Source organism: Mastigoproctus giganteus, chromosome 3 (assembly GCF_048544385.1).
Source record: "Mastigoproctus giganteus isolate SK-2022 chromosome 3, ASM4854438v1, whole genome shotgun sequence".
NCBI classification, from domain to species: domain Eukaryota; kingdom Metazoa; phylum Arthropoda; class Arachnida; order Uropygi; family Thelyphonidae; genus Mastigoproctus; species Mastigoproctus giganteus.
In genome coordinates this window covers 34,194,661-34,219,314 of record NC_143577.1, presented here as the reverse complement: position 1 = coordinate 34,219,314, position 24,654 = coordinate 34,194,661, and the positions used below count along the sequence as shown (strand labels likewise).

General features: G+C 37.1%; 1 protein-coding gene across 5 annotated transcripts in view; it reads left to right on the top strand.

Annotated features, from left to right (window-relative positions):
* Ddr (discoidin domain-containing receptor 2) overlaps positions 1-24,654 on the top strand; it is a 496,805-nt gene that overhangs the window by 343,798 nt on the left and 128,353 nt on the right. For all 5 annotated transcript variants that reach the window (XM_090369236.1, XM_090369238.1, XM_090369235.1 and 2 more), the window contains one exon: positions 1,760-2,042. In XM_090369236.1, the coding sequence (XP_090225362.1) occupies positions 1,922-2,042 (121 nt within the window). In that variant the 5' untranslated portion in view covers positions 1,760-1,921. The remainder of the gene's footprint in view (positions 1-1,759; positions 2,043-24,654) is intronic.

The following is a 24,654-nucleotide window of genomic DNA, read 5'->3' as shown; positions in this document are numbered from 1 at the left end:
ACAGGCAACCACGTGAGGTTTGTTTTCGGTGGCATTCTCCTGAGCTCAATCGCAGAAACAGAAGTTCTGTACGATGGTACTGGTACATTGGAAGGCAGTTCCTTTTAATTTAACTTTTAATTTAAGAAGCAACTATTAATGGACTAACGGAAAAGTTCCATTGGAGCAAGCTGAAAGATGCGAAAGGGAGGGAGGGACCCCTTTAATAATAATGATAACGGCGGTAATGATGCTCAGCTTTGGGCTATTGGGAGACAGCCAGATGTAATGATTATTGCGAGCATTAATACCACTGGTGTAGTAGAGTTTCATCTAACCAGTAATTAAACTGTAATTACACTCATTACCTACGTGACTGTAAATTTCTCTAATTCTTATCTGCTGGGCGTTTCATGGTACGGTTCCTGGAACTTCCGCAATTTTGTGTAATGGCCCCCGTATTGAACGCGATATTGGCGAACTGCTTCACTCAAAATAATAATAATTAAATTTTTTAAAGTGTCGGCTAACATCCGGTGTGAGACAGGAACTGGCAAAACTAGCAAGTTCAACGAAAATACCATTTTTTTGAGTGGGGGGTAGGGAGGGTGGAGTATAGGGTAAATTTAAGATAGGATTTTTAATTATGCAATGATTTCTGAAGTTTGCTCACAGGTGTTTAGAGCAGGCTATTGGCATAAAACGTCCATTTTACCTAATTCCGAGAGGAATTAGGTAAAATGGACGTTTGATGAGATATTTCTCTAGTTATTTGAGTTCCAATATTGAAATTTAGTAAACAAGAATTTAAAACTTTTGTCTTTTAAGATTCCAGAAATTAAATGGACATTTTCTCTGATCCATCTTGTGTATAAATTGTACATATGATTTATTCTTTTACAATAAAATCATTGATTCAGTCTCCTGAGCTCAATGGTGGAATAAATTTACAGTTGGTTTGTTATTTAATACATTATGTAATTCAGACGGATACCATTGCAGCCATTTTAACATCGGCCCCCACCTTCATAAGGGGAAGATCAATGTCTTTGTTTGGATCCAAAAATTTTAAATCCGTGGATTTCCACTTCCTCGATGTATTGGATTACTACCGTAGAGTGCTTTCAAATGGTTTATTTTATTTAACGGAAGTTGGAAGGTTTCCTTTGTATCTAAAATTAATTCCCCAAGATCTAGCACTAAGATATCCCAAGGAAGTTGGTTACCGAGGCTGCTCTAGGAAGTTCACTACTTAAGTTATCTCTGGAAGTGGTAAATTTTGAAAGAAGCTTCTGGGTTCTTTCAACTTTCTGGGTTACTTAGTGCTAGGTGGCGATTTAGCTGTCTAATCCGTGGATTTCCATTTCCTCGATGTATTCAATTACTACCGTACAGTGCGTTCAAATGGTTTATTTTATTTAACGGAAGTTGGAAGGTTTCTTTGTATCCAAAATTAATTCCCCAAGATCTAGCACTAAGATATCCCAAGGAAGTTGGTTACCGAGGCTGCTCTAGGAAGTTCACTACCTAAGGTATCTCAGGAAGTGGTAAATTTCGAAGAAGCTTCTAGGTTCTTTCAACTTTCTGGGATACTTAGTGCTAGGTAGCGATTTAGCTGTTCTTTTGATCAAGCTGAAAATGGTGAAGAAACATCTTACCAAGTATTTTAAGTTCAAAATAATTTAGATATTATTCAAAACAGTCATTTAAAGCATTTATAAAAAGACGAAAGATTAACTAATGGATTATTTTATTATATATATTTTTCTCTTTTTTTCAGAACTCTGCCCATGGCTCGTCAAACTGCCAACGGACACAGGTGACCAAGAATGTTTTTAGTCTGCTTATCTTCACAATTCTCCTCCGGATACTGCTCTCCGAAGGTGAATCCCCTAAAACTTCATATGTAGCGGCGAAAATCTTATCGTCTTTGCTACGAGTGATGAAATATATCGCTATGGCAACCAGGAGGGCAGTATTACTTTTCGCCACCTGGCGGCACTTAATCGTCTTAATGGGTGTAGTGTTGTCGATACGGCAGACTTCTTCAGCGTTGGAATTAGGTAAGTTTATTGAAGCTATTTTTGTTGTTTCTCTCTTACGATAAATCATTAACTCTGGAAATAGACTCCCCTCTCCCGATGACCTCTTCCAAGACATTCAAAGAAATACTCATACGTTTACCTGCCAGATGAGTTAACCTACTTGATGAGAGCATGTAGGAGATAAACAGCCACTTTATTAGATATCCCAGTAGTTCAACGGTGAGGTCCCAGATGGACCACATCGTGGCTGGAAATAAATCTATACTTTTTTTTGTTGTTTTCTTTTGTTTTTAGCGTACATAGTTTATCAAGCGGTGGAAAGATGGCGCTTCTGTGTTCGGATTTTTTAAAATATATCCTAATAAGTGTTAACACTACACTCTTTATGTTATCGGTGATACTTATTTCACTAATAAATAAATTAGTTAAAAGATTATCACCGATTGGTTCCCCTAAAAGGAAAGCGTATCTAAAAATTTCATTACAAAATTAAGCTTAAAACTATTTCTTTCTTCTGTAAATTCTGTATTTGTTTCTGTAAACTTCAAACTCATTCTAATCACATATATTGGTTTTGTTCATACCTTCATATAGACACTGTCGTCCACCCTCTACTCCCAGGACTCAAATTCATATTACCGTGGTAATTTGACCAGAATCGATGTACGTAACCACTGACTGATAACTTTTAATGAATTAATTATAACATGTATCTATTGTGTTGTACTGTACTGCGTTCTATACAGTGCGGTACTGCAATGTCTACGATGATTGATTACCTTATCTTCAATGTTTCCTCTCCTGCTACATCGATAGATGAGTTATGTCGAGTACCATATGGAAATATTAATTACTGTCTAATAGCGTGGACATACACTATAATTAAAGTATAGCTGAATAACAACTGAAGCATCCTTTGATTTATCTTGCTAGTAGCTGGATGCTTTGTACACAGGATCATGCAAAGAGAAGCATGCAAAATTACTAAAACTATTTAGTAAAAATTATATCAAAGTCTTAAAGTTTTATTCTTAATGCATTTTAATTATCACACTTCAACATGGCCGCCATCATTGTTGATTGATTCGTGGTCTCCCAGATCGTGGTTTGTCATTAACTGATCCAGTTTCTTTAAAATTTTTCATCCACCTACTTATTGACTTTTTATGGGGTGCATCTTTTTTATAATGAGTAGTGAACTCTCTTCTCACAGCTGTTATTGATTTAAACTCTGCAAGCCAAAGCACGCAGTTAACTTTTTCTTCAATTGTCGCTATTTGGGGTCATCCAGTCTCTGCAATTTTTCTGGAAACTACTGGATGTATGTTGGGATACAAGATTGTACAACAAATGTTCACTTATCTTCAATAGCTGGAAAATATTGTCTTAAACTCCGATTTAACCCTAATTAGGGTAGTTTCTGCTTAGATTTAAACGGGGGATGCTGAAATAAATAAATAAACCAAAGGAGTTCATACATTTTGAAAAGAATTTAAGATAAAGTTTCAAAAAATCTTTAGATAGAGAGATGGAAAAATATGTAGAAATTTAGAGGAAAAAAAAAACAAGACAAATTGGAAAAAAATTAAATATACAGAGAGAGAGAACGCACACACATACACATGTGTATCCGTTTCTTACAGCTTAATCTCGTTCATCAGAAACTGAGGACATCTGTGAGAAAGACAGATAGGGCGTCTTGCTGTCAGCATAACTGATAGAGATGGACAAGTTTCTCCTGGCAAAGAACGCGACCAAACACCGAAGAACAAATTCCCGTACTCGCAATGTGTTTCAAAGGGTAAGAAAAGAAAGAAAGGAAAAAAAAGCAAGCTCCTCGGAAACATCCCTAATTGTAGGCACTTAGATGGCTATCAGGGGTGATGCGGCTGGATCCAAAATGGAATCTCCTTTTTCCAGTTATTGGCGTTGAAGTCTTGAAGCCTGAGAGTCCTCGTTGGCCTACTGGAATGCGGGCAATTTGCCTGGCTGCCGTAATGGATATCGGGTTACCCACTGTTTCCTGTGCGCCAGTGATTGCTGACCTGCCATTGCTGCTTCTGCTGCTCACCTCGAGAACTTGAGTGTATCTACGTGTTTATCTTTAGTCCGATCTTATCTCGCTGCCAAAGGACGAAGCGCATTTCCGTGCCAAAAGATGCTATAACAGACGTCTCATGTGCTGCTTGCTTGTTTTATGATTTACGTGGGTGACACTGTGATTATTTTCGTTTCGGGGAGGAGCAATAATTCACCCCATACCCGCCCTCCATTAACTTTCTTTAGGTTTACTTTATCGCGCGAGTTTCGTGTTTGTTTTTTAACTCTTACGGCTTTTCTGTCGCACCGCGTGAAGGGTTCGAAGGGTAATTGACGGGTAGGTCGCTTTAAGTACTATTCTTACCGTTCTTGTGTGGGAGAAATCGGAGATGAGCGATGGTATCCTGTTTTCATTTCTCTCTTCTGTTTCCCACGATCTTCGCTGCTTTCTTTTTACATTTTTTTAAAAGCAACACATTTATTTATTTTTTTTCTTTTGTGTTCCAGCTTCATTAGATTGTTAGTCACACTGCACGAGACATTCCCCTACCACCTGCTGAGGAATATGAGACACGGAGGAAACAGAAACCTGGGTGTTATTGGTTCTCAACGATCACTTTACATTTGCTAGAAGAAAAAAAAACACATTTTTCTTTATTAACAGTCAGACGACTGAAGGAAATAGAAGCTGACATCATGTACTTGAAATTGGCCAAAGAAGACATTGGCAAATGCGCAACACTTTTGTCTTATGGATTTTATGGAAAGATGAACGTTACAAGAAGTTAAAATCGCACACCTCAGATTTTATTTATGATCACTGTTCATTCAGACTGTTCTGATATGCAAACCAATAGTAATCCAAGAGGTCCTTTATTTGCTTTTACTTTAAAAGTAAAAGTCACCAACTTTATCAATTTTCCAATCAATTTTATCAATACTGTCAATTTTCCCTGTTGCGTAAGTTTGATGCTGAGGCACAGCCTGTTCAAAGGTTCATCATATTCTGAGTTCACGTTGGTACTAAGTTCCCGAATCTTAACAGCAAAACGCCACAGTGGTCAAAGAAAACGGTGAACAACTTTGCTTACAGAAATATGGGATTGATATTTTATGGCTTTGAGGATTCTTCCACTGCATTCCAGCTTTCTTGACCACTCCACAACAGTACTCTTTAAGTAAACCGTTACCGCAGACACAAACACACTGAAAGTTGTTATTAATTTCTTGGGGTTCTTGAATTTGCCAGTTAAAGATTGCATTACTAGTTACCAACTGGTTTTTTATGTGTGCCTATTTTAAAAGCCATACGAAAAATTACACACACAACTCTAACAAAGAGCAAACAAAACTAGCACATGTCAAGATGTTAGTTTAAGTGTATTAGTAACTAAGTCTCGAAAAGTATTTTGTCCAGAAAAATGGTCAGTGTCATAAACAAGGTACTCTTTTTAGGACAAAAATTTTATTTAATCACAAAAATCATAAGGAAATCTCGCTTTACGTGAAGTGTAGTCTAAATACATTTCATATGACAGGAATTTACACCATCCTTTGTTCCTTATAGCACTGTTAGGTGAGTAAATGTGCATTTTTCTTTTCATTTTGCCATTCCATTTAATGGCTGTCTTGTTAAGATTACTTATCGGGCATGGTTCTCCTTTGTGAACAATTCATTTCGTTCGCCGGGATTGTCGAAAAGCAATCTAACTCATCCAAATCTAAAAAGCATCTAAACGTCAACAGAGGTTGAAATCAAACCCGATTTCCTATTTTGGTAACCGTGGAGACAGAATCTGTAAACTCCCCGCTGGATAAGAAAAAAAAAAAAAAAAACGAGGGAGGCCGATAGTTATTCTAGCAACTTTCGTTCTCCCCAGCTCTGCCTTTCCCCCTCCATCATTGCATTCACTTTCCGATGTCACCTTTTACACTTTTGCCATTTACATTTCTTGTACATGCAAATGGATTATCCAGGGATCAGAGTCGAGCACTGGCATTCCAAGTTGTTCTTTCTCAATCATTCACTTACTCTCCACTCCAGCGTGCATTCCTTCGCCTCTCTATTTCTACAATTCGTCTCTTACGGAATCCCAAAAAGCTGAACGCAACAGCTCGCGCCCGTTTATTCTCGAACTGAAATCTATTAAACCTCTCTCTCTCTCTTCCCTTGTCACCCCCACCATCTTTCTAACTGTGGCACGCTACGGCGTCGAGGCCGTCATTAATGTGCGGTGCAGGAACTACTGATCCGGAGCGTAGTGTGTGAGAGAAGGCTTTGATGGAGTGCTGTGCCCGCTAGACACAGCAGTAGCGGTGTAACTTAAGCCGCTGAAGGTAATTGAGCCTACAACGTGAAGGGCCCGAGACTGATGAAGCGAACAACCCTGTAGAGAGAGAGAGAGAGAGAGAGAGAGAGAAGAAAAGGGTACGCAAAAACCGTCGTCAACCCCCCCTTTCTCACTGAACGAGCGTTGAAGGAAAAGTCCTTAGCCATTGACCGCCGTTGGGTGCTATCTTATTAGAGTGGGATACGGTGCCCGTTATTTAACCTCTTTGGGTGTCATCGGTTTGGCAGCCGATGTTCAATTTGGTGATGCGTTCTGTTCCTCTGTGAGGGCTCCTCTAGCTCGTCAAAGTCCTTTCCCATTTTAAAATCGCTAATAGTTCAGAGTTCACTTTACTACTCATGAAGTGAATCTTACGAATCCGATTGGCTATCCTAATATGTTAGCTTTTCGGTGTTAAAGAAACAGAGAATCAGACTTATTTTTATCCGAAATATTTTTTTCTATATAATTTTAATAGGATATTGTGCCTGTGTCGAAAGGATACATCATGGATCTGCCTTTTTCTCATTGTTTCTCTCAATCATTCATGTTATTGTTTTTTTTGTTTTTTTTTTTCCCAGAGTTTTTCTTCGTTCATCTTCTTTCAAAGTTGAAGGGTCTAGCAGTTTAAGTGTTAACATATGCGAGCCAGCGATGAAAACGTATCCCCATTACAACTTTGTTATTTATAGGGGGCAGACAAAATTATTTATAGGCAGACAAATGCGAAATCTGGAGGCAGCTTTGAGTGATGCTGAAAAAGATTTTAAGAGCTGAATTTAAATATAAATAACTTTTTTCAGATTTTTATTAATGCAAAATTGAGTTTTAGGTATACATCCGGTTTTACTCTAATAGTTTTTAATTAATTACTAATTATTATAATTAATTAGGGCATTATTCTCATTGAATAAATTAAATCGATTATAATAATGGCTTTAATTCACTAATCGATTATACTATTCCAGTTCGATTCTGCGAATCGAGCGCTAAAATCCAAAGTCGAACTTTGGCCTCGATGTTTGTTTGCAAGGCCAGCACACTTTAATGGTTAGAACATTAAAGAATCACTTATTCTAAGGCTTCTGAAATCATTAAAGCTTTTCCCGGTTTGCCTCCAGCTAATAGATAACCCGTTAAATGTTGGCCTAATCACTTGTGAAATCAGGCATTATGGATGCAAGAGAAAATTAAATTGTAAAATGCGTACAATTCTACTAGATTTCCTCTATGATAAATTACTGCGCCATCTGACGGGGAAAGTGCTTATACTAAAATTAACCAGTCCTAGATATACAAGATAAAAAAAAAATACTATCGGCAGTGCGATTTGATTTCCATTAATTTCTCTCGGCTCTCAATTGATTTAATTGTGTTGTAACCCTTTCTCTGCTCCTCCTCCCCACTCTTCTCTCCCCCAATCCTGCACATGCGAGCACGAGGTGCCTATTGTCATTGCAATGCAACGATTGAGAACAGGATTACACAAGGTACCAACTATTCACACTACATTCTCAGATGTTCCGAAACTTTCCGTTGTGGCCGGTGTTCCATAAACTGAATCACACCATTACATGCGTTCCGCTCTACGGAGTTGTAAGTGAAATACGGCCCTGTCGGCCACAAATTATTAACGTGTAATTATGGTAATCAGGGGTGCATTACGGCAACCATCCTTAGATCAAACGAAACTGCAGCTTTTGACAGAGTTTCCCTAATTACAAAATAAACGAGAGAAGATATGAGTTTCTGCTCCAACAAACTTCGCTCTCTCACCTAAATTAAGAACTTGGAATTCAAAGAAAGGTAATTATTGCTTCTACACCTTGCGCACAACGCTCGATCTCAAGGAAATCGCTTAGCTGTGACCGACAGGGGCTTTTAGCTATAAATAAATTATCGGTGTGAATGTTTATGTAAGTGAGTGAAAGATTTTTGCCATCAGAGAACGATCATTTTTTCTTTAATCAATAATGATTTACCTGGTAAAACTCTAGCGGATAAATTAGGAAGTACGCTATACCTAAATGTCTGTTGACAAAGATTTATGTTCAATAAAGCTATTTTTATTTTATTTTTTTGAAAATCTCGGTTAATATCCTATCACCTTTTTTAGGCGTATATCCATAATGTGCCTGTTGTCTTCATCATGTCCGTCCGTTCGTTCGCATGCAACAACTCACTTCGTAGTGGATGGATTTGATGAAATTTTATATTTGTGCTTTGGGTTAATTTCATTCTAGGCACAAAGATTTGTCTAGCCATTCCAAATTTCCTTAAAATCGGACCAATAAAAATCCGATAGTTTATTTCTTTATCCTTCCATCCATGTACAGACTTCCCAAATTTAATTAGAATCTGACCAATAGAAATGCTGCATTTAATATTTATTTTTCTCATACATATCACATAGGCTATCCATATACTGTATTTTGTAGCTGAAACACTGGATATTACGTTGTTGCCGTGCGCTGATTGGAGGAATGAATGGGCAGTATGGTGGATGTGCAGAAATGAAAATTTCTTGGTTTGTGCATAAGTCGTTGCATTTTTCTCTTTTTTGGGGCTGAAATGTAACTCCTTAACCAACTAGTTTAGACATTGCTAACCTATTTTAGATTGCAACTAACTTTCCACGGGTATTTATTGCCCAACGCAATCTGGTTGCTGCAATACAGGATTATTTATCGGGTCTGTAAATTTCTGCCTGTTTTGCCGAATGAAAAACCCCATTTCTTGGCCATGATGACATAATGAAGTATATTTTTCTTTCAGTTAACTGGACCGTAATGCGTTCTCCTTTGTTATTGTTTTTGGTGATATAAATTTCCCCGTTTGGAGGTCATAACCCAACTGTGAAATTTTAAGCAAATTCAACAGTGGAATAATTTATTTTTCACTCCCCGGAAATGTCAGAAGTCAGCTATGTAACTTTGATTTACACCTTTGCGATGCCATAAATTGTAATTCAGTTCAGCCAGCCGTTCCAGACGAACCCAGGTCCCAGCGTCTCCTTGTACACTAAACCCCTCGCTGTGAATCATTGGACGTTGGTACTGCTACACTCGGCTAACATTTTGTAGGCTCGACTTACGTCTGGAGATCAACTTATTCTCGTGTGATATAAAACGATGACTTGTTGCTTCAGAACTGAATACCATCCAGTAGAACTTTGACCCTCCATTTATTCTTTTTGGGAGCACACGCTGTCAGAAACTGTTTTTCTTTCAATCTGACATCGTTCTATTAATAAATACTTGTCATCCGTGGTTTACTCAGGTGTGTATTTTTCTGGGGTGTCTTTAATTCCCCAGCGATGGCTTTACTGCCGAAAGTATGCACTGATAAGGATATAAACTGTTAGCTTAACGATCTTTGTTACACGAAGTCACCATTAAATTGATAGTAAAAGTCAGGAATTGGAAGATCGCCTATCTTATCAGTTTCTAACTGGAAATTGTGCGTTGTTTGATATTATTTGCATAACTTTCTCTGCGATGTTGTTTACAAGTTATTCTGTGATAGCTAATCGACTTAATGCTGGTTAATTATAGTACTTTATTGTCTTCATCGTGTCCGTCCTTCTGTCTGAAAGGCTGGCTGTCCGTCCGCATGTAACAACTTGACTCCTAGTGGATGAATTTTCACGAAATTTTATATCTGGGACTTTAATAAATATTTGTAGGGCTATCCTAAATTTCATTAAAATCAGACTAATAGAAATCCTGCAATTATTATTATTTTTTAATACGTATCACCCAGGATATTCATATTATAGCTGAAGCACTGGATATTATGTTTGTTGGCGTGCGCTAGTTGGAGGAATGAAAAGGCAATGTGGTGGATGCGCAGAAACAAATTATTTGCCAACGCTCCTGAAATGGAAAGCACTGCGTACATTAACGAACTTGTTTATAATGGTTTCATTAGATATCCTTACACTACCCTACCAAAACATCAGAGAATGTAGTTTATAGAGTTGGTGTGATAGCAGTAGTGGCAATTATCCTTGACTTTGATTGTTGATAGGCTTAATTTTCCTTTGATACATGAAGAAATTAGCCTTCAGGTACTGTAACCAATAGGCAGCTGCTATCTTTCGTTCTAATGTGGCTTTTGAAGATGATTTCACGGGTTCTTGATGGGATTAAAATTTGAAACCGTGGATGAAAAAACAGGTGACCATATAGTTGAAGTGGTCTTCCAACCATTCATGCACAATCCTTTCCGTGTATGCAACATTGTCATCCTGAAACGTTCTATCTCTGGCCAGGTATAACGTCAGTACAGTTATTAATTCCACAAGAAGTGCTTGCTTATCGATATGTCTGATTTTCAACTATTTTTTGTAGGGCAATGTACATTATATGTCACCGAAGTTACACGAGGAATATTGGATTATACTTAGTTGCGAGTCAGAGTTCTGAAAACATGCTTCTGCAGTATGACTTATTGCTAGTTTCAGGAGTTAATGAGCTGGTGAGAGAGTGTTGCACCTTCTACCAAGTTGCCTTGAAGGGTCCAGGAACTTACGATTCTTATCCGGGTATTTTGGATAGCTAAGTTTTCCTCGCATATTAAACAGCAGTGACAGTGCAATTTCTTGAACCACCGATAAGGCAAATCATTGCTCTCTCTCTCTTGCGACAGATGCTAGTTAACTTTGGGGCTTAAACTACGGTAGGGGCTGTCACAACCGCACGCGTGTGTATGCAAACTTCTGGAATAGCGTTCTCACTGCTTGACATCTTCTGTTATACGCGTGTCTCCGAAATCTTAGCCCTGACGGCAGCCCAATAGAGGTGTTGTCTCAGCAGAAGCAAATATTTGTCCCTCTCCTAATGCATTACTCCACACTTGTGCTAAGCCACGAGATTCTACACCAACCTTCTCACGTTTCCCGCGAGATGTTAAGCCAAAATAAGGTTTTGTTGACACAAATTTCCGCTCGCCTAATTTCATTTAATCCCCGAGAAGCACGAGCGACTTCTACTTTGAGAGTTGGGATGCAAGATGCTGTTTACCAACCAGAGAGCCATAATTTTAGACGTGCTATCGGAAAGCCTTCTCACTGCCCTTGATCCTTGGGGTACGCTAATGTTTTTCTCGAGAATAAAAAAAAAATTCTTCTAAATCTTGGACGGCCTCCTTTTATTTGCTGAGCAATTTACTGTGTGTGTGTGGGAAAAAACACCAGACGCATTAATGAATTGGAAAGGACAGGCGGCAATCGGATTCCCACCCTGCTCGGAAGGAATCCGTGGAATACTCCGAAGTATGTGTGAGTGTGCGCGCACTCGGTGTGAAAGACAGTGATGGGAATCAGTTGATCCCACGTATATTGTCGAGTTACTCCAACGTTTATAGCTAGAGTGCCGTAACTTGGGTCAACATATTGCCTCTTATTTATTTACAAGTCAAGGGACCTTTACCATTGCATCAGAGAATAATTTGAGGCGTTGACAAGGATATCATCATTTCAGCTGCTTTGTAGAAAGATTGAAAAAAAAAAGGGATGCAGCTCTCTTTGCAGTTTCCAGCAACGCTGTAATAGGTTCTTGTGGTATTTTATGCCACGCAGGACGCTAATAAACTTTTAAAGTGCCGTAACCAGTCTTTATTACTCTCCCACACCTCATTCTAACGGAAATAATTCGTTAACATCCGTTTAATGGCTAATCCGGGTTTTCTTTTTCTTCTTCTCTCTCTCTCTGATACATTAATTGGCGAGAAACAAGGATACACTCGCCACTGATTGCACACCGAGTTTAATCTTACACTCATTCTAAAAGGCTATTTATTATTCCAGCGGTTATTAGGGTTGAATAAAATGGTGTATGATTGGCGTTCCTTCCAATCAACGAATACAGCCTGTCGGAAGCTGTGAAAGTGTTTGGTGCATTTAATTGAACTATTTTCACAAAAATACTTGCGCTCGAGTCCATTCAGTATTAAATGGACTCTTCATTCGTGTACATAAAACCACAGGAGTTTAAGACAGCGTCATATTTTGCTGCATCTTTCCATCGGCTCTGACTGAACAAAATCAGTTTTGTTCAGTCTTCTATTTTATCTTTCTGTATTGTTAATGAAGTTAATTTATAAAAATTTAAGCGTTGGTTAACTCCAGATGCCGATGCCCTCAATGCTTCCCAAAATATACTTGGATATCTTCTGAAAAGAAACTACATTGTAGTAAGGCACGCATCCGCCCTGCTTAGCAATAAATATTTTAAGAAGGTGATTTTATAAGTTCAGTACGCGATCAGTTTACCCTACAGACCCCTCTAGAAACAGTATGCCATAACAACTTTTATCCAGCCCTCAAAGGTAGCACAGTGGGTGGAAAAAGCTTGAGTTTGAATCCCATGAAAGGTATGACAAATTCTTTTAGGCCTGATGGCGTCGGTAGATTCAAATTTTTCCCAAAGTTGCTCCTTCACTCGAGTGAACAAAAAATAATCATATGGGAGTATAATGAGGATGTACTAACAACTTTCAAACTCAGGTCATCACCAGTTCAAGTTGCTTCTGACTCAATGCAGGTCGCATAATGGTAATTTTAGACACGGAGAAACTCCTTAATCTGGAAATGGGTACTGGAGATGTAATGGTCGCTAGATTCTCATTGATAAGACCTCACTACCACGGATTTATTGAGTTGCAAGTAAAAATTAAAAAAAAATTGAAGAGAAGAGTGATCGTGAAGATAATCTCCAGTACCACTTCAAAGACCTGAGCCTCAAAACTTTAAGAGAAAGCGTGAAGTTGGAAGAGACAAAATTAATCACGGTGGATTCCGATCCCAACTACCGTTTGCTATGAGATTCTTTATGATGAAAAGAAGGCAACTTCTCAATCCTTTTTTGAATGAATATTTCAAAGAAGATTAGTTTATCCAGTACGTACAGTAATTATGTTTATCCACATTTCATTAAAAAATCAAATTATTTGCAAATCTTCGGAACTGTATCACGTCCAGTTACAGGAGGTTATATTGAAAATTACTGTTCGGTTAGCGTATATTCGGTTAACGTACGGTTTTCCAAAATTCGTCCTATCAACCAGAATAATCGTTTTGACCAACGTTTCTTCAGTATTAAGTAATGAAATGCTTGATACTGTCCATCAGAGTTTGTTATAGTCTGTAAATAAATTTCTGAAACATTACATTATATCAGTAATGCACGGATTTAAGGCGTTAAGAAAAAGGAAAGAAAAAATCAACATTTTTATTGGTTTCAAATATTTATTCGAAGTGGTATAGACGTCTTGAATATAGTCTTTACGCAGACATGATTCGGTTTGGTTTGGATGGATTTTGACACCCAAAAAATCAATGGTTTCAGAATTCAGTATTTGTTCACAAATCAGTGATGAATTTGCGTTTTGTATAAATCGATATATTAGCAGAATGTAACGAGAAGGTTGTTGTAATGTTAGATAAATATTTTCTTTTAATCGGCATATATTTTTATTTATTTTTGAAGTGAGGAATACGGTCCTTTTTTTTGAAGAACAGGGTATCTATTCTAGACTTCCTTCTTTGGTTAATGTCTACCATAGTTCGTATCACCTGAGAGTATCAACAATTTCCTCCAACATACCTTGTGGCAATTCTTCAGTTGACTGATTGGACCTTATATCTCCTGAAATGTGGCAGAACTCAGCTAAACGGTGTCAGAAGTGGAAATCAAGGGACTCTTGAGGTATGGATTGAGGAAAGAAGTGTTCTGTACAACTTCCGCACTTCTTTAACTGCCTTTGAATTATTCCCAGGGGAACTATTGGCAGTTCCACCCAGCCACTGTCTTGGATTTCTTCCGTAAAACTGCATCTAGCTAAAAGCATTGCCGATCTCCAGATATTGATCCTGTGACTATTTGACGGCTTATAGAGAGCAAGATTTGTTCTAATCATTACCCGATTATAAATCAACTTCCGAAGCGTGTAACTATCTAGTGAGGTTGAATTAACGTACTTTATTCAAAATAAGAGATTGAGGAACGACTACATTCATTCTAATTACAAAATCTCAGAAACTAATGCTTTTTAATGTAAAATTATAATCACAATCAAAATTTTCGATTACAAATTTCATAAAGTAGTATTTAACTGTAATCTTTGAAGACCTTAGTTTCTCTGAATGATATCTGTGCAAGACAATTCGCAATTGATCGTTTCCATTCATTCGTTATTAAAGTTTAATCTAAATCTCGAATCTTTCCGGATGACTTGGAGATGCATCATATCTTCACGTGCAATGCGATCTCATCATTCATACAAATCGATTTACGTTCTTCCCTTAAAAGACTTGGAACCATTTCAAGTTAAATCCAGCTAATTACTTAATGAAATTCTTCATAAATGGCTTTTGCTGACCCTTTGAAAGCTTCATTGTGAACTTCCTAAAGATCAGATATTGGTATACAAATCGATCCAAATATTCATAAGCGCTTCTCTTACCTTGGAATTTAAGAATAGTTTTGTTTAATAAATATGTATTTTTTTGAAGAACGTTGCTCTAATTTGAGTAATGTTTTCGAATAATTCTACAAACCAATTGGCTTCCTTTTATCCGAATGGTATTTTTCACTGATATTCGGGGGAACTGGATAACCTTTTTTATCTTTTCATTTTGCCCGTGAAATAGAATACGATTATTTCAATATTCGCCCATTTCTACAATGAATTTAAAATTAAAAGATATGGGAGATTGCTGTACAATACTTATATTTTAATCAGTTTAAATAAGTAAGTTAAAATTTAATAAGGATATGCTTACCAATTTAATAATGGTCAGCATTCGTTATTTATGTAAGGTGTTATGGATCCAAAAAATGTTGGATATATCGAAATAATCTTTGGGCTCCAAAGTCTACTAGTTCTTGCCTTTTAAAATTAATACGGTAAGCATATATATGACAGGACGTTTGATTGGTTGGTTAGATGGATGGATAGAGAGATAGATGGTTGGTTGTTTATTTACAGTTATCAGAAGAGTACCCAAAGCCATGAAGTGTCAATATATAAGAAAGACCTTGAAATTTTTCCGATTTATGGAAGCTGTCACTGTTTCAGATCAGACAACTGAAGTTTTTATTAATTATTAAGTTATTTTATTAAGTATGGAGTACATAGTGCCATCAAGAATAGTATATTGGTATTTTCTTAAAATACAAATTCATTCTGCACGCGAGACTTTTTATTTAGTTTCATCCGAGCTTCCTTGCTGACCAATATGAAACAAGAAAGCGACTAATGGAGTACCAACGCTACTGTTTCTGAACTAGGCTTCTAGGGACATGGATATGATGTACTGGAGGGCCATGACGTACCAAAATGAATTCGAATCACAAGGCAGTCTCAAATTAAAAAAGGAAACCAAGCTTGTTATGGTTTATGAGGGAAATGAGTACAGATTTTAGTTTGCTCTTGCTCATAAGCGGATTGCCAGACGTAGAAGGTCAAGAAACATTTATATAAACCGTTACTTAGAATGATTTTAAGGTTTAGAGAAACCGAAATTTAATTCAGACAAATAGTTTCAAAATATATCAGAAGTAAGAAATATGATTAATGGAGAAAAATTTTCAGCCATTTAAATTTGGAGATTTCTTTATAATTCAGAACACGTATAATAAATTTGATTTCATTAGCGCATTGAGACAGAATTAGAATGTATTATTTTAGTGATAAATAATTAATCTCGTTTAATGACACTCCACTGGTCTTAACAAAGAAGATACTTCAAAGAAAATCAACGAACTAATTAAAATGAGATTCTGATACCGACGAAATTATACCACAGTAATCCAAAAAGTAATTATTCCAATTTTTAAGACGGTAACACTTAATCCGATTGTTTATCCTGCAAGAAAGGAGTCATTTATGTCTCGCTATTACTGCGATAGTTTTGGACCTCTACTCCAAGAGATATTTGCACGTTGCAGTGAAAAATAGCGGATGTGTTGGAGACTTGGGGGCGCTAGGATATAATCCAACATTAAGGTTGTGGCCTTCTGACTACCTGCTTACGCTGAATTCAGTGTTTCCCACGAATAAAATTTCATTTCATATAATTTTGAATACATTTACTACTAGATCGGGAATGCACTTTTAAGGGCCATTATTCAATGAGAAATCATCATATGGATTTGTGCAAATTGGCCTAAAATTAAAGAGTCCACTCATGAACATATAGATATTGCCCGTATGTGAATACATCGCTGAAGGAATTTTCTTTTATTTTCAAGTAGTATACGAATTTCTTTGGACCAGTACAAAGATGAGTCTCTTCTCCTTTTTCATGTCTTTTATTTTACCGAGGTTAAAATAAAGTGTTCCTTGATGTTTGAAGCGTAACCTAAAAGCTAAGTTTCTCTCTCTGGGAGGGGGGGGATTAAGTCACGAATCTTTCTTCAGTATTTTCAACTTTTACTTCTGCATTCGGCCTAAATTTGGAGCATGGAAAATGTTTGATATTTTCTTCAGAGGGTAAACAAAAGAAAACAAAGAGCGAAGTTACAAAACTTCAGAGTTTCTATATTGAGTAAATTGAGGCTGTTATAGTTACGCATGTAGCATTTAATTAGTAATATTTTTAAAAGTATGCGCTGTCAATCAAGTGTTTCTGAATATAAAGATCGTTTGCATCTGGAATGTTAAATCTTACGTAAAACTTCTTTAGTATTCCCCCTAATTATTTGTAGATAGAAATAAAATTATTGAAGCAATTTTTAGAAGCAATTCTAATAATAGGTTTAAGAGCGAACTTGGAGACACAATAATTGGGCAGATGTGAGAGGAAAAAAAAAAAAAAAAAAAGTACGCTGATGCACCTCCGGGCTAATTATTCTTTCCATTTTTTCGAGAATAAATTCGCTTGTTTAGCCAGTCTGCAAAATTCCCCTAGTTCGTTAAAGACGTTCTAGGAGTTCGTATTTTTAGAGAAGGCACGGGGAAAAAGCGGCTCATAAACAAAATTCTCAAACGGCAATTAGTTTTTTTTCTCCTCGAATTTGTCCTTACCGTTTGTATGTAATATGAAGATTTTTTCCCTTATTTCTACTTTTTTTTTTACGTCAAAAGAAATTTAATCCTTCTTATTGCTTTCTTATTTTGGAATCTGCCCCAAGGGTGGTAGTTCTACTTGATGAAAATCTTTTGAAGCAGCAATTAAGAATTTTAACCGAGCATTTATTTAGTAGCAGGGGGGAGGGGAGTGTCAGATAGCAGTAAGGATGATTATTGCAAACCCAACTCTCCTATTTGTGCACTTTAAGTGGGTCAATCTGCAATCTTACACCCTAAGTTCCACCCAGTCTTTGAGTTAGCATCTATGTTTGGAATTATCAAACTAGCCGAAATCTGTTTGCGTTTTATCCATTTTTGTTCATAATGGCTTCACCTCTCTGTTGTTTGGCAGTAAAGAGGATGGGCAGCTGTAAATTTCCGACGTTTTTGGAAATACCAGAGCGGCACTGTGGTAAGAGACAAAGTCATACAGAGGTGAGTCATTTTTCTGTGAGTTAGTGGGGTATCATTTCATCAGTTCAGTTTCTTTGGAGCATTGTAAACTATGTGTGGGTGGGATGGATAGGATGCGAAACTCTTACAGCTTCTTAGACGTTTTTGTGTCGGGATGAGCGAAGGTCAGATTGTTACTATGTTCAAAGGAACATTGTTCGTTGGTAGGACACACTAGACCATATGCGTTTTTGGGGTCCACAACTTTTCTGTTCAAAAAAATGAAGCATTGATTATTATTCTTAATGGTGGGATAGACGGAGGCCAATAATTCCTTCAAAAAATTGTATAATTTTATTTATAGACGCTAAATATGTCTGATTTCGATCACAGTTGCGTTATTCGTTTAATGCCCGTCATGGTATTTCCCACGTTCTGTGATAAAAGTACAGTTGATTGAATTATTTGGAAAAAATAAACGCTGGCAATGAGCCAAGCTTTATCCCAACCATCTTTCTTGATTTATTTTGTTATTAAATTAATAGAAAATTCCACGTGTTTTCTACTTATATATTTTTTACTACACTATCGATTCAGTGGAAAAAGATACTGACTTCCTTCTCCTCCTTCCCGAAAATAAGATTACTTAGAAAAGTTCGCTATACATAACTCCACTATTTCCCCCTCAACTTAAATACTTTATTAGAAATAAAATTTTAATCCAGTTAAGACCACGTTTAGAATTTCTTTTGCCAAAACTCATAATCATCATGCCTTGTGTTCATTACTTTTAATTTGGATCTCAAAAAAGTTTCTAACTTTTCGCGATCGTTGGTGATAGTTTGATGTTTTTATGGAGTTTCTCACTTGGAATAAAATTAGATTTAAATAAAGGTTTTGTTACTTAGCAAAAGTAAGTTTTGAAATGGTAGAAACAGCAGTTCTAAAATGTTTTATGATGGTAAATTGGAATGGCGCCAATAAGTATAACGTGGTCTAAAAAGTTTTTAGTGCGTATGATGGAAGAAGTACGTGGGTGGGGGAGGGGATCGCTATGTTTTTAAGAAATGATATTTATCATAGTTTCCTCAGATAAATGATGCGTTATATTTCATTTCTGGGATGCCTTTAAACGGCCTTGTTCTTACTCGTAAAAACTAAATTTCTTCGAAATCATCCAGGCAGAATTTTGATGTTACAGAAAATAAGATTGTTTTTAGAGAATTTAATTTAAAAAAAGATTACAAATAAGATATTTGTGTTAGTTTATTTTATCTGTTTTTAGAAGATTATGAATATTTCGGAAAACAAGTTTTATTTATTATTTTTTATACAAAATTGTCGCTTGATTTTATCCAATATTTTCTTATCTTTCTCAATCCACCTCATACTTTTATTGAGATAAATGATGCGTTGTATTTTAGTTCTAGTCTGGTTTTTAAGTTCTTTTCAGTTTTTTGTTATTCTTAAAGATAACTTTATGTGAAAACATTGGACTTATTTTTGTCCTTAGAGCAACGAGTTTTATTTTCGAAAACAGCAAAGCCCTTCTTAAGCAGCAAAACCCCGAGTTTGTGTTTGCAAAGATATACGAATCGAAATACCTTAACAAAAAATCAAATTTATTATATTAGCTAGAATTGAATAGATTAATTTACAAAGGTTTAAAGATGCTAGAATGTTGAATTTTCTAATCGAATTCTATGGATTAGAACATATCTATGGATACGAAAAAAATAAAAAGATATTTTTCAATATCTTCATTTTTTAAAATCAGAAGTGAACTATAGATTATTCAAATAGGAACAATATATTAAAGAAATTATACTTTAAATTTTAAATTATTGTAATTTTAATTTTGGAGAGAAAATATACGTAATAAGTTTTTTCAGAAAACTGCCTAATTTTCTTTTTTAGGTAGTTAACTTTTAGACTGTTTGCCTAATTTTTTTTAGGCAGAAAAAAAAGGTAATAAGACAACCTGTTTCTTTCCTTCTCCCTCTTTTCTATAAAGACACTCTTTAAAAACGATGAACATTTAAATTATTGTAATTTTAATGTTGTAGAGAAGATATACCGAATTATTTTTGTCAGAAAATTGCCTAATTTCTTTCTTTAGATAGTTTTCTGCCTAATTTTCTTTTTTTTTAGGCAGTTTCCTACCTAGTTTTCATTTTTGGGCAGAAAAAGGTAATGAGCTAACCTGTTTCTTTCCTTCTCTCTTCTTTATAAAGAGACTCTTTAAAAACGATGAACATTTTAAAATGGACCACCGTCTCTTGTGCAGCTTCAAAGGCGAAAACCGATGTGTGTGCTTTGAAACATTTTATGTAACTGCAGGCCAGCTTACATCTGAATATTGAGGCAGTTTACCATTCCTTTATGACCACTTCACGCATCATTGCTTCAAATGAAGGCCAGATTTGAAATGATTGTTGATTTCTCTCCCGCGTTGCGCTTTGCGCATGCTTTCAAAGATCTGGTGTCTCTTCTACGATGAGACAAGAAAATCGATACTCTAGCGGTGAAATTAACCACTGGGATCTGGGCGTGGATGTGAGCAGCGATCAAAAATAGGAAGTATGAAACTTTCAGAACGTTTTCTGTGACAAGACTGACGATATCGTCAAAGAACGGGGGCCAGTTCTCTTTGATGTGGGATGGGGAGAAGGAAATTATGTTTTATGTGTGTAGTTTTATGGAGAATGCGAAGTCTGTTTCACAATTTTGATAGCCGTATTTGAATTGTAAATTTTTCTTGAAGGCTAAGTGTTTCTGAGTTTCCGCGCTGTTCTTAAATGACTTTGAATACATAGTCCTTCTCTCTATTTGACTGTTGGGTTCTTCTGGCCATGATTGATTCACCTTGGTTATGGCAGGCTGTTGTAATGTTTCATTGACGCTGTTCTTTTCTGAGTTTATCTTCTCTGTATTAATAGAAAAAAAAAAAAATACTTATAAGTTCACTACTTCAATATTAAAATTTGAATAAATTTTGGAATATTTCTCCCTCGCAGGTGCACAGTGCATATGAGCACCGGGTAGAAAAGGCCCGGGTTCGAATCCCGTCAATGACGCGAGGAGTTTTTATGAATGTTTTTCACAATTTGGCCTAGTTAGTCGGTCTCAGGCGGGAGTTTCAATATGGTCTAAGTCGTAGATGCGCCTAAAACCGTACAACAACAACAATTGGAATATTCTTCTCCACGTCAGTGTACTTACTCACCCACCACGATCTGAACACCGACTTCACAAGTTCAATAGCTTCCATATTCGAAATTACTTCGAACAATAACATATGTGACTGTAGAGCATACTTCCTAGAAGATTAGTTGCTTCAGTGCGTATTCTAAACAGCTATCTAACCAATTTGCATCAGTACTGTTTTTATTTTAGTGATTGGGGAAAATTGCTCTTCATATATGTGCTCTGTAAAAATGTCTTTAATGTAATACGCAGGCTGGTTGTAATCTGTTTATTGTGGCTGTCCACGTATTATTGATGAGTGGTGGAGATATCTGCTGTTTCATCACGAAGTGGATATTGGATGCCTATTATAATATATAGTTGAAGTCCTCGATCATCCCAATAACTTTGTTTACTAAGCAAGGCAATTGCAACTAACGTTGACAGTGGGGATAACAGATCGTCTCTCTCTCCCCCCAATGTTTGCTGTCACAAATAGCGTGGGACAAACTGAAGGCCAATGACCCTTTGATGTGTTTCTTTACAACCAGGAGAGAGGGCTGTGTGTGTTTGGCACGCGACCGCTCGGAACACTGTGGGTTGATTGCTACGAAACACAATCAGCATAGATAAGCGTTGTAATAATCGGAGAAGCTGTTTTGATGACCTTTGGCGAATGAGTCATACAGCGAAGCGGATATTGTTTTTTTCTGGAGAAGTATCCAGCAGGATGACAAATTTGTAGATTCAGACGGATCATTTGATATTTTGTTCGTAACCTTAAGATGATTAGAGAACTTGATGACATTTCAAAGGAATGCGGATGGTTTCTATAAATTTCTATTGCGGATTTCTGCGCCATTCACTGAGACGAATTCCTCGTGGAGGGGTGGCTACCTATGACTACCTACACACGCGTGGAATGAAGATGCCGAAACCGCTGCAAGGAACAGGATGAAGATGTTGACAGTTTACTGCGACTGCAGCTGGCAGTATTGAATGACCTCCCGAAACTATGCAACAATAACAGACGCTGTGGTGTTTGTCTACCTCCGTCTTCGTCCTCTTCACTTCATCCCGATGCTTGGGCGCCACGGTCGAGAGACAGCGAGAACCTGGCGCTTCCTTACTCCTTAAGACATTCCGCCAAGACCTTAGAAAGTCTCGAAATAACCCAAGTACAGGTTGCGCGATCAACAACGGTGCACTCTTGATCCTCTCGCACTTGTGTGAGACGCAGCATACCCCCGCCTTCGGTATGACGGTAATTAGAGGCCTGATGACACATATGGGGTAGAGGGGGTTGTCGGTTGTCAGGACATCACAAAGGGGTAAGATACAATGTCCGTACACATTTCTGCTTGGGTTACTAATGACTCTGACCTTTGGGGTTACTTGAATAAATAACCCGTGCGTCATTCGCAAAACAAAGCCCTGTTATCTAATCTCCCCCTCACTCGGGCTGCAATTTTTTTCACTTCTCGTGTATCTTTCGCAGTGAATTATAGGTCTCCGGCTTATTGAAGTTGAGTGGGACCTCTTTTTTTCTGCCCCCGGTTAGTTTTTCTTGTCGCAATAATGATTACGGTGAGCGTCTTCAGTTTCGTCATTTATTATTGTCGTTTGTCTTGGGCAAACCATTAGTTTTTCTCCCTCTTCCGTCACTCAACTTAGACACCCTCGTTTTGATCATTTGCTAACTTCGAAAGATCTTTGTTGGCACCTTTACCTAATCTCCCCCCACTAAAATAACAAAAAAAAAAAAAAACAATACACTTGCGATTCTGAACGTACGCATCTATTGCCTTGAATCCGCTGCCCATTAAGAACCAGTGACGTATTGCCCATAAAGAATGAGTATGCGCAGAAGGTTCTCAATTAATGTTTCAGAAAGGTATTTTAAGGAGTAATAGAAATGGAACAGCGAAAATTAAAATCGCAACTCTCTTTCCCAATGAATCCTAACCCAAGGTACAATTACGCAGACCTCAGCGAAATAAGAAAGATTAAGTGAATGATAAAGGAAGTCAGGTCGTAAGGATTTTTAATGCTTGTACTCTACCGAAGTTTTTCAAGATTGCAGTCTAAAGTATTGAAGTTCAAAGTTACAACTATTTATCTAGTTTCCCCCATTTATGACTTTCCGTTAAAAGCATCTTCCGCGGGCCTTATCATATGGGTGGAAGCCAACGGTTAAAATATGACCGCAGTTAATGGGCAGCCTTAAAATTAAGGAAGTAAAAGAAGAACAGAAAAGAATATATTTTATTCCCGTCTCCCCAAACTAATACTGTCAATATTGTTAATGGACCTTTTAAAATGATTGCAGAAGCAGGAAGAGTTTGGGAGAAATTTCTTTGATATGATGATGCTCATAAAGGATTTTCAAGATTCTCTCTGGAATCAATCTCACTTGGATTTGCTATCCCGCAAATGCCAGAGAAAGAAACTTTTCATTGTATTTATTCTCTTCTTGTCACAATCAGAAGCGCTCATTTTCTTTGCTGATTATTTATTTTTTTTTAATACTTAATCTTATGTTATTTGGTTATATTGACTGAAGTTCGTGATTGGAAATATTTTTTTCAAAAGCAAAGATAGCATCTGGAATGATGTTTGTTTTTTGTAATAATTCCTTTTGTACAGGTAACCCATCGAATTTACCATAACTTTATTAACTCATTCCAGCACCGATTTTTTTTTCTTTCCTGGTATTTATGTTTGTATCCACAAACTCAGGGGGAATGTTTTTTTCTTATTTTGTAGCGGAGACCTTTAAAAGCCAAATGCAGGTCTAGAGGCAAAGCTCCAACCAGGACTTGAAGCGTCAATGTTGAGACCGTCTGACAAGCTCGTACAATTGCAAATAACATGAATCTGCATCATATGGAGTTTGGATTGTAATTTCACATTTTTGGCCCTGTGGAACTACGCTGTTGCTCAGAACTTGGCCATACTTACAATATTACAATAAATATGTAGAGTTTTACGCTTTAGCTCCATTCCTGTTTTGAAATGTTTTTAGCATCCCAGTGAATATTTTAACTTTGGCAACAAGATGATTGACGTGTGTAGTGAAGCTTCATTTGGCACCAATAATGAGGCCGAGATATTTAGTTTCTATCACCTGTGATAGAAAAAACAGTTTCTATAGCTGTATATCACCTATATACAGCTCACCAACTATCCGTTTAAAGTTATCCAGGCTATCCTGTATTGGACCGATATAGTTTCGTTCCATCCGTCTTGGCCTCTCGTGCCGACCGGGCTAGCCGAGTGGGTAAAGTACCTGCCCGGCAACCCAAAGGTCGCGGGTTCGATTCCCGCCTCGGGCTTGGATCAAAGTACTGCAAAAACCTTGGGAGGTGCAATATGGCCACTGAAGCCGATGCGCCAACAACTACCAAATCAAAAAAAAAAAAAAAAAATTGGCCTCTCGTGGGTAGCACAGTCGGTGTAATCAATGTCCTCCAGGTGGAAACCACATAAGTTCGAATCGGTCAATAACGCTTTGAAGCTTACTGGCTTCTCATCAGCTGGAGGATAGACTCCAACTGTTGTTGGAGTTCATACTCCATTAATTTAGTAATACAACTGTTATAGTG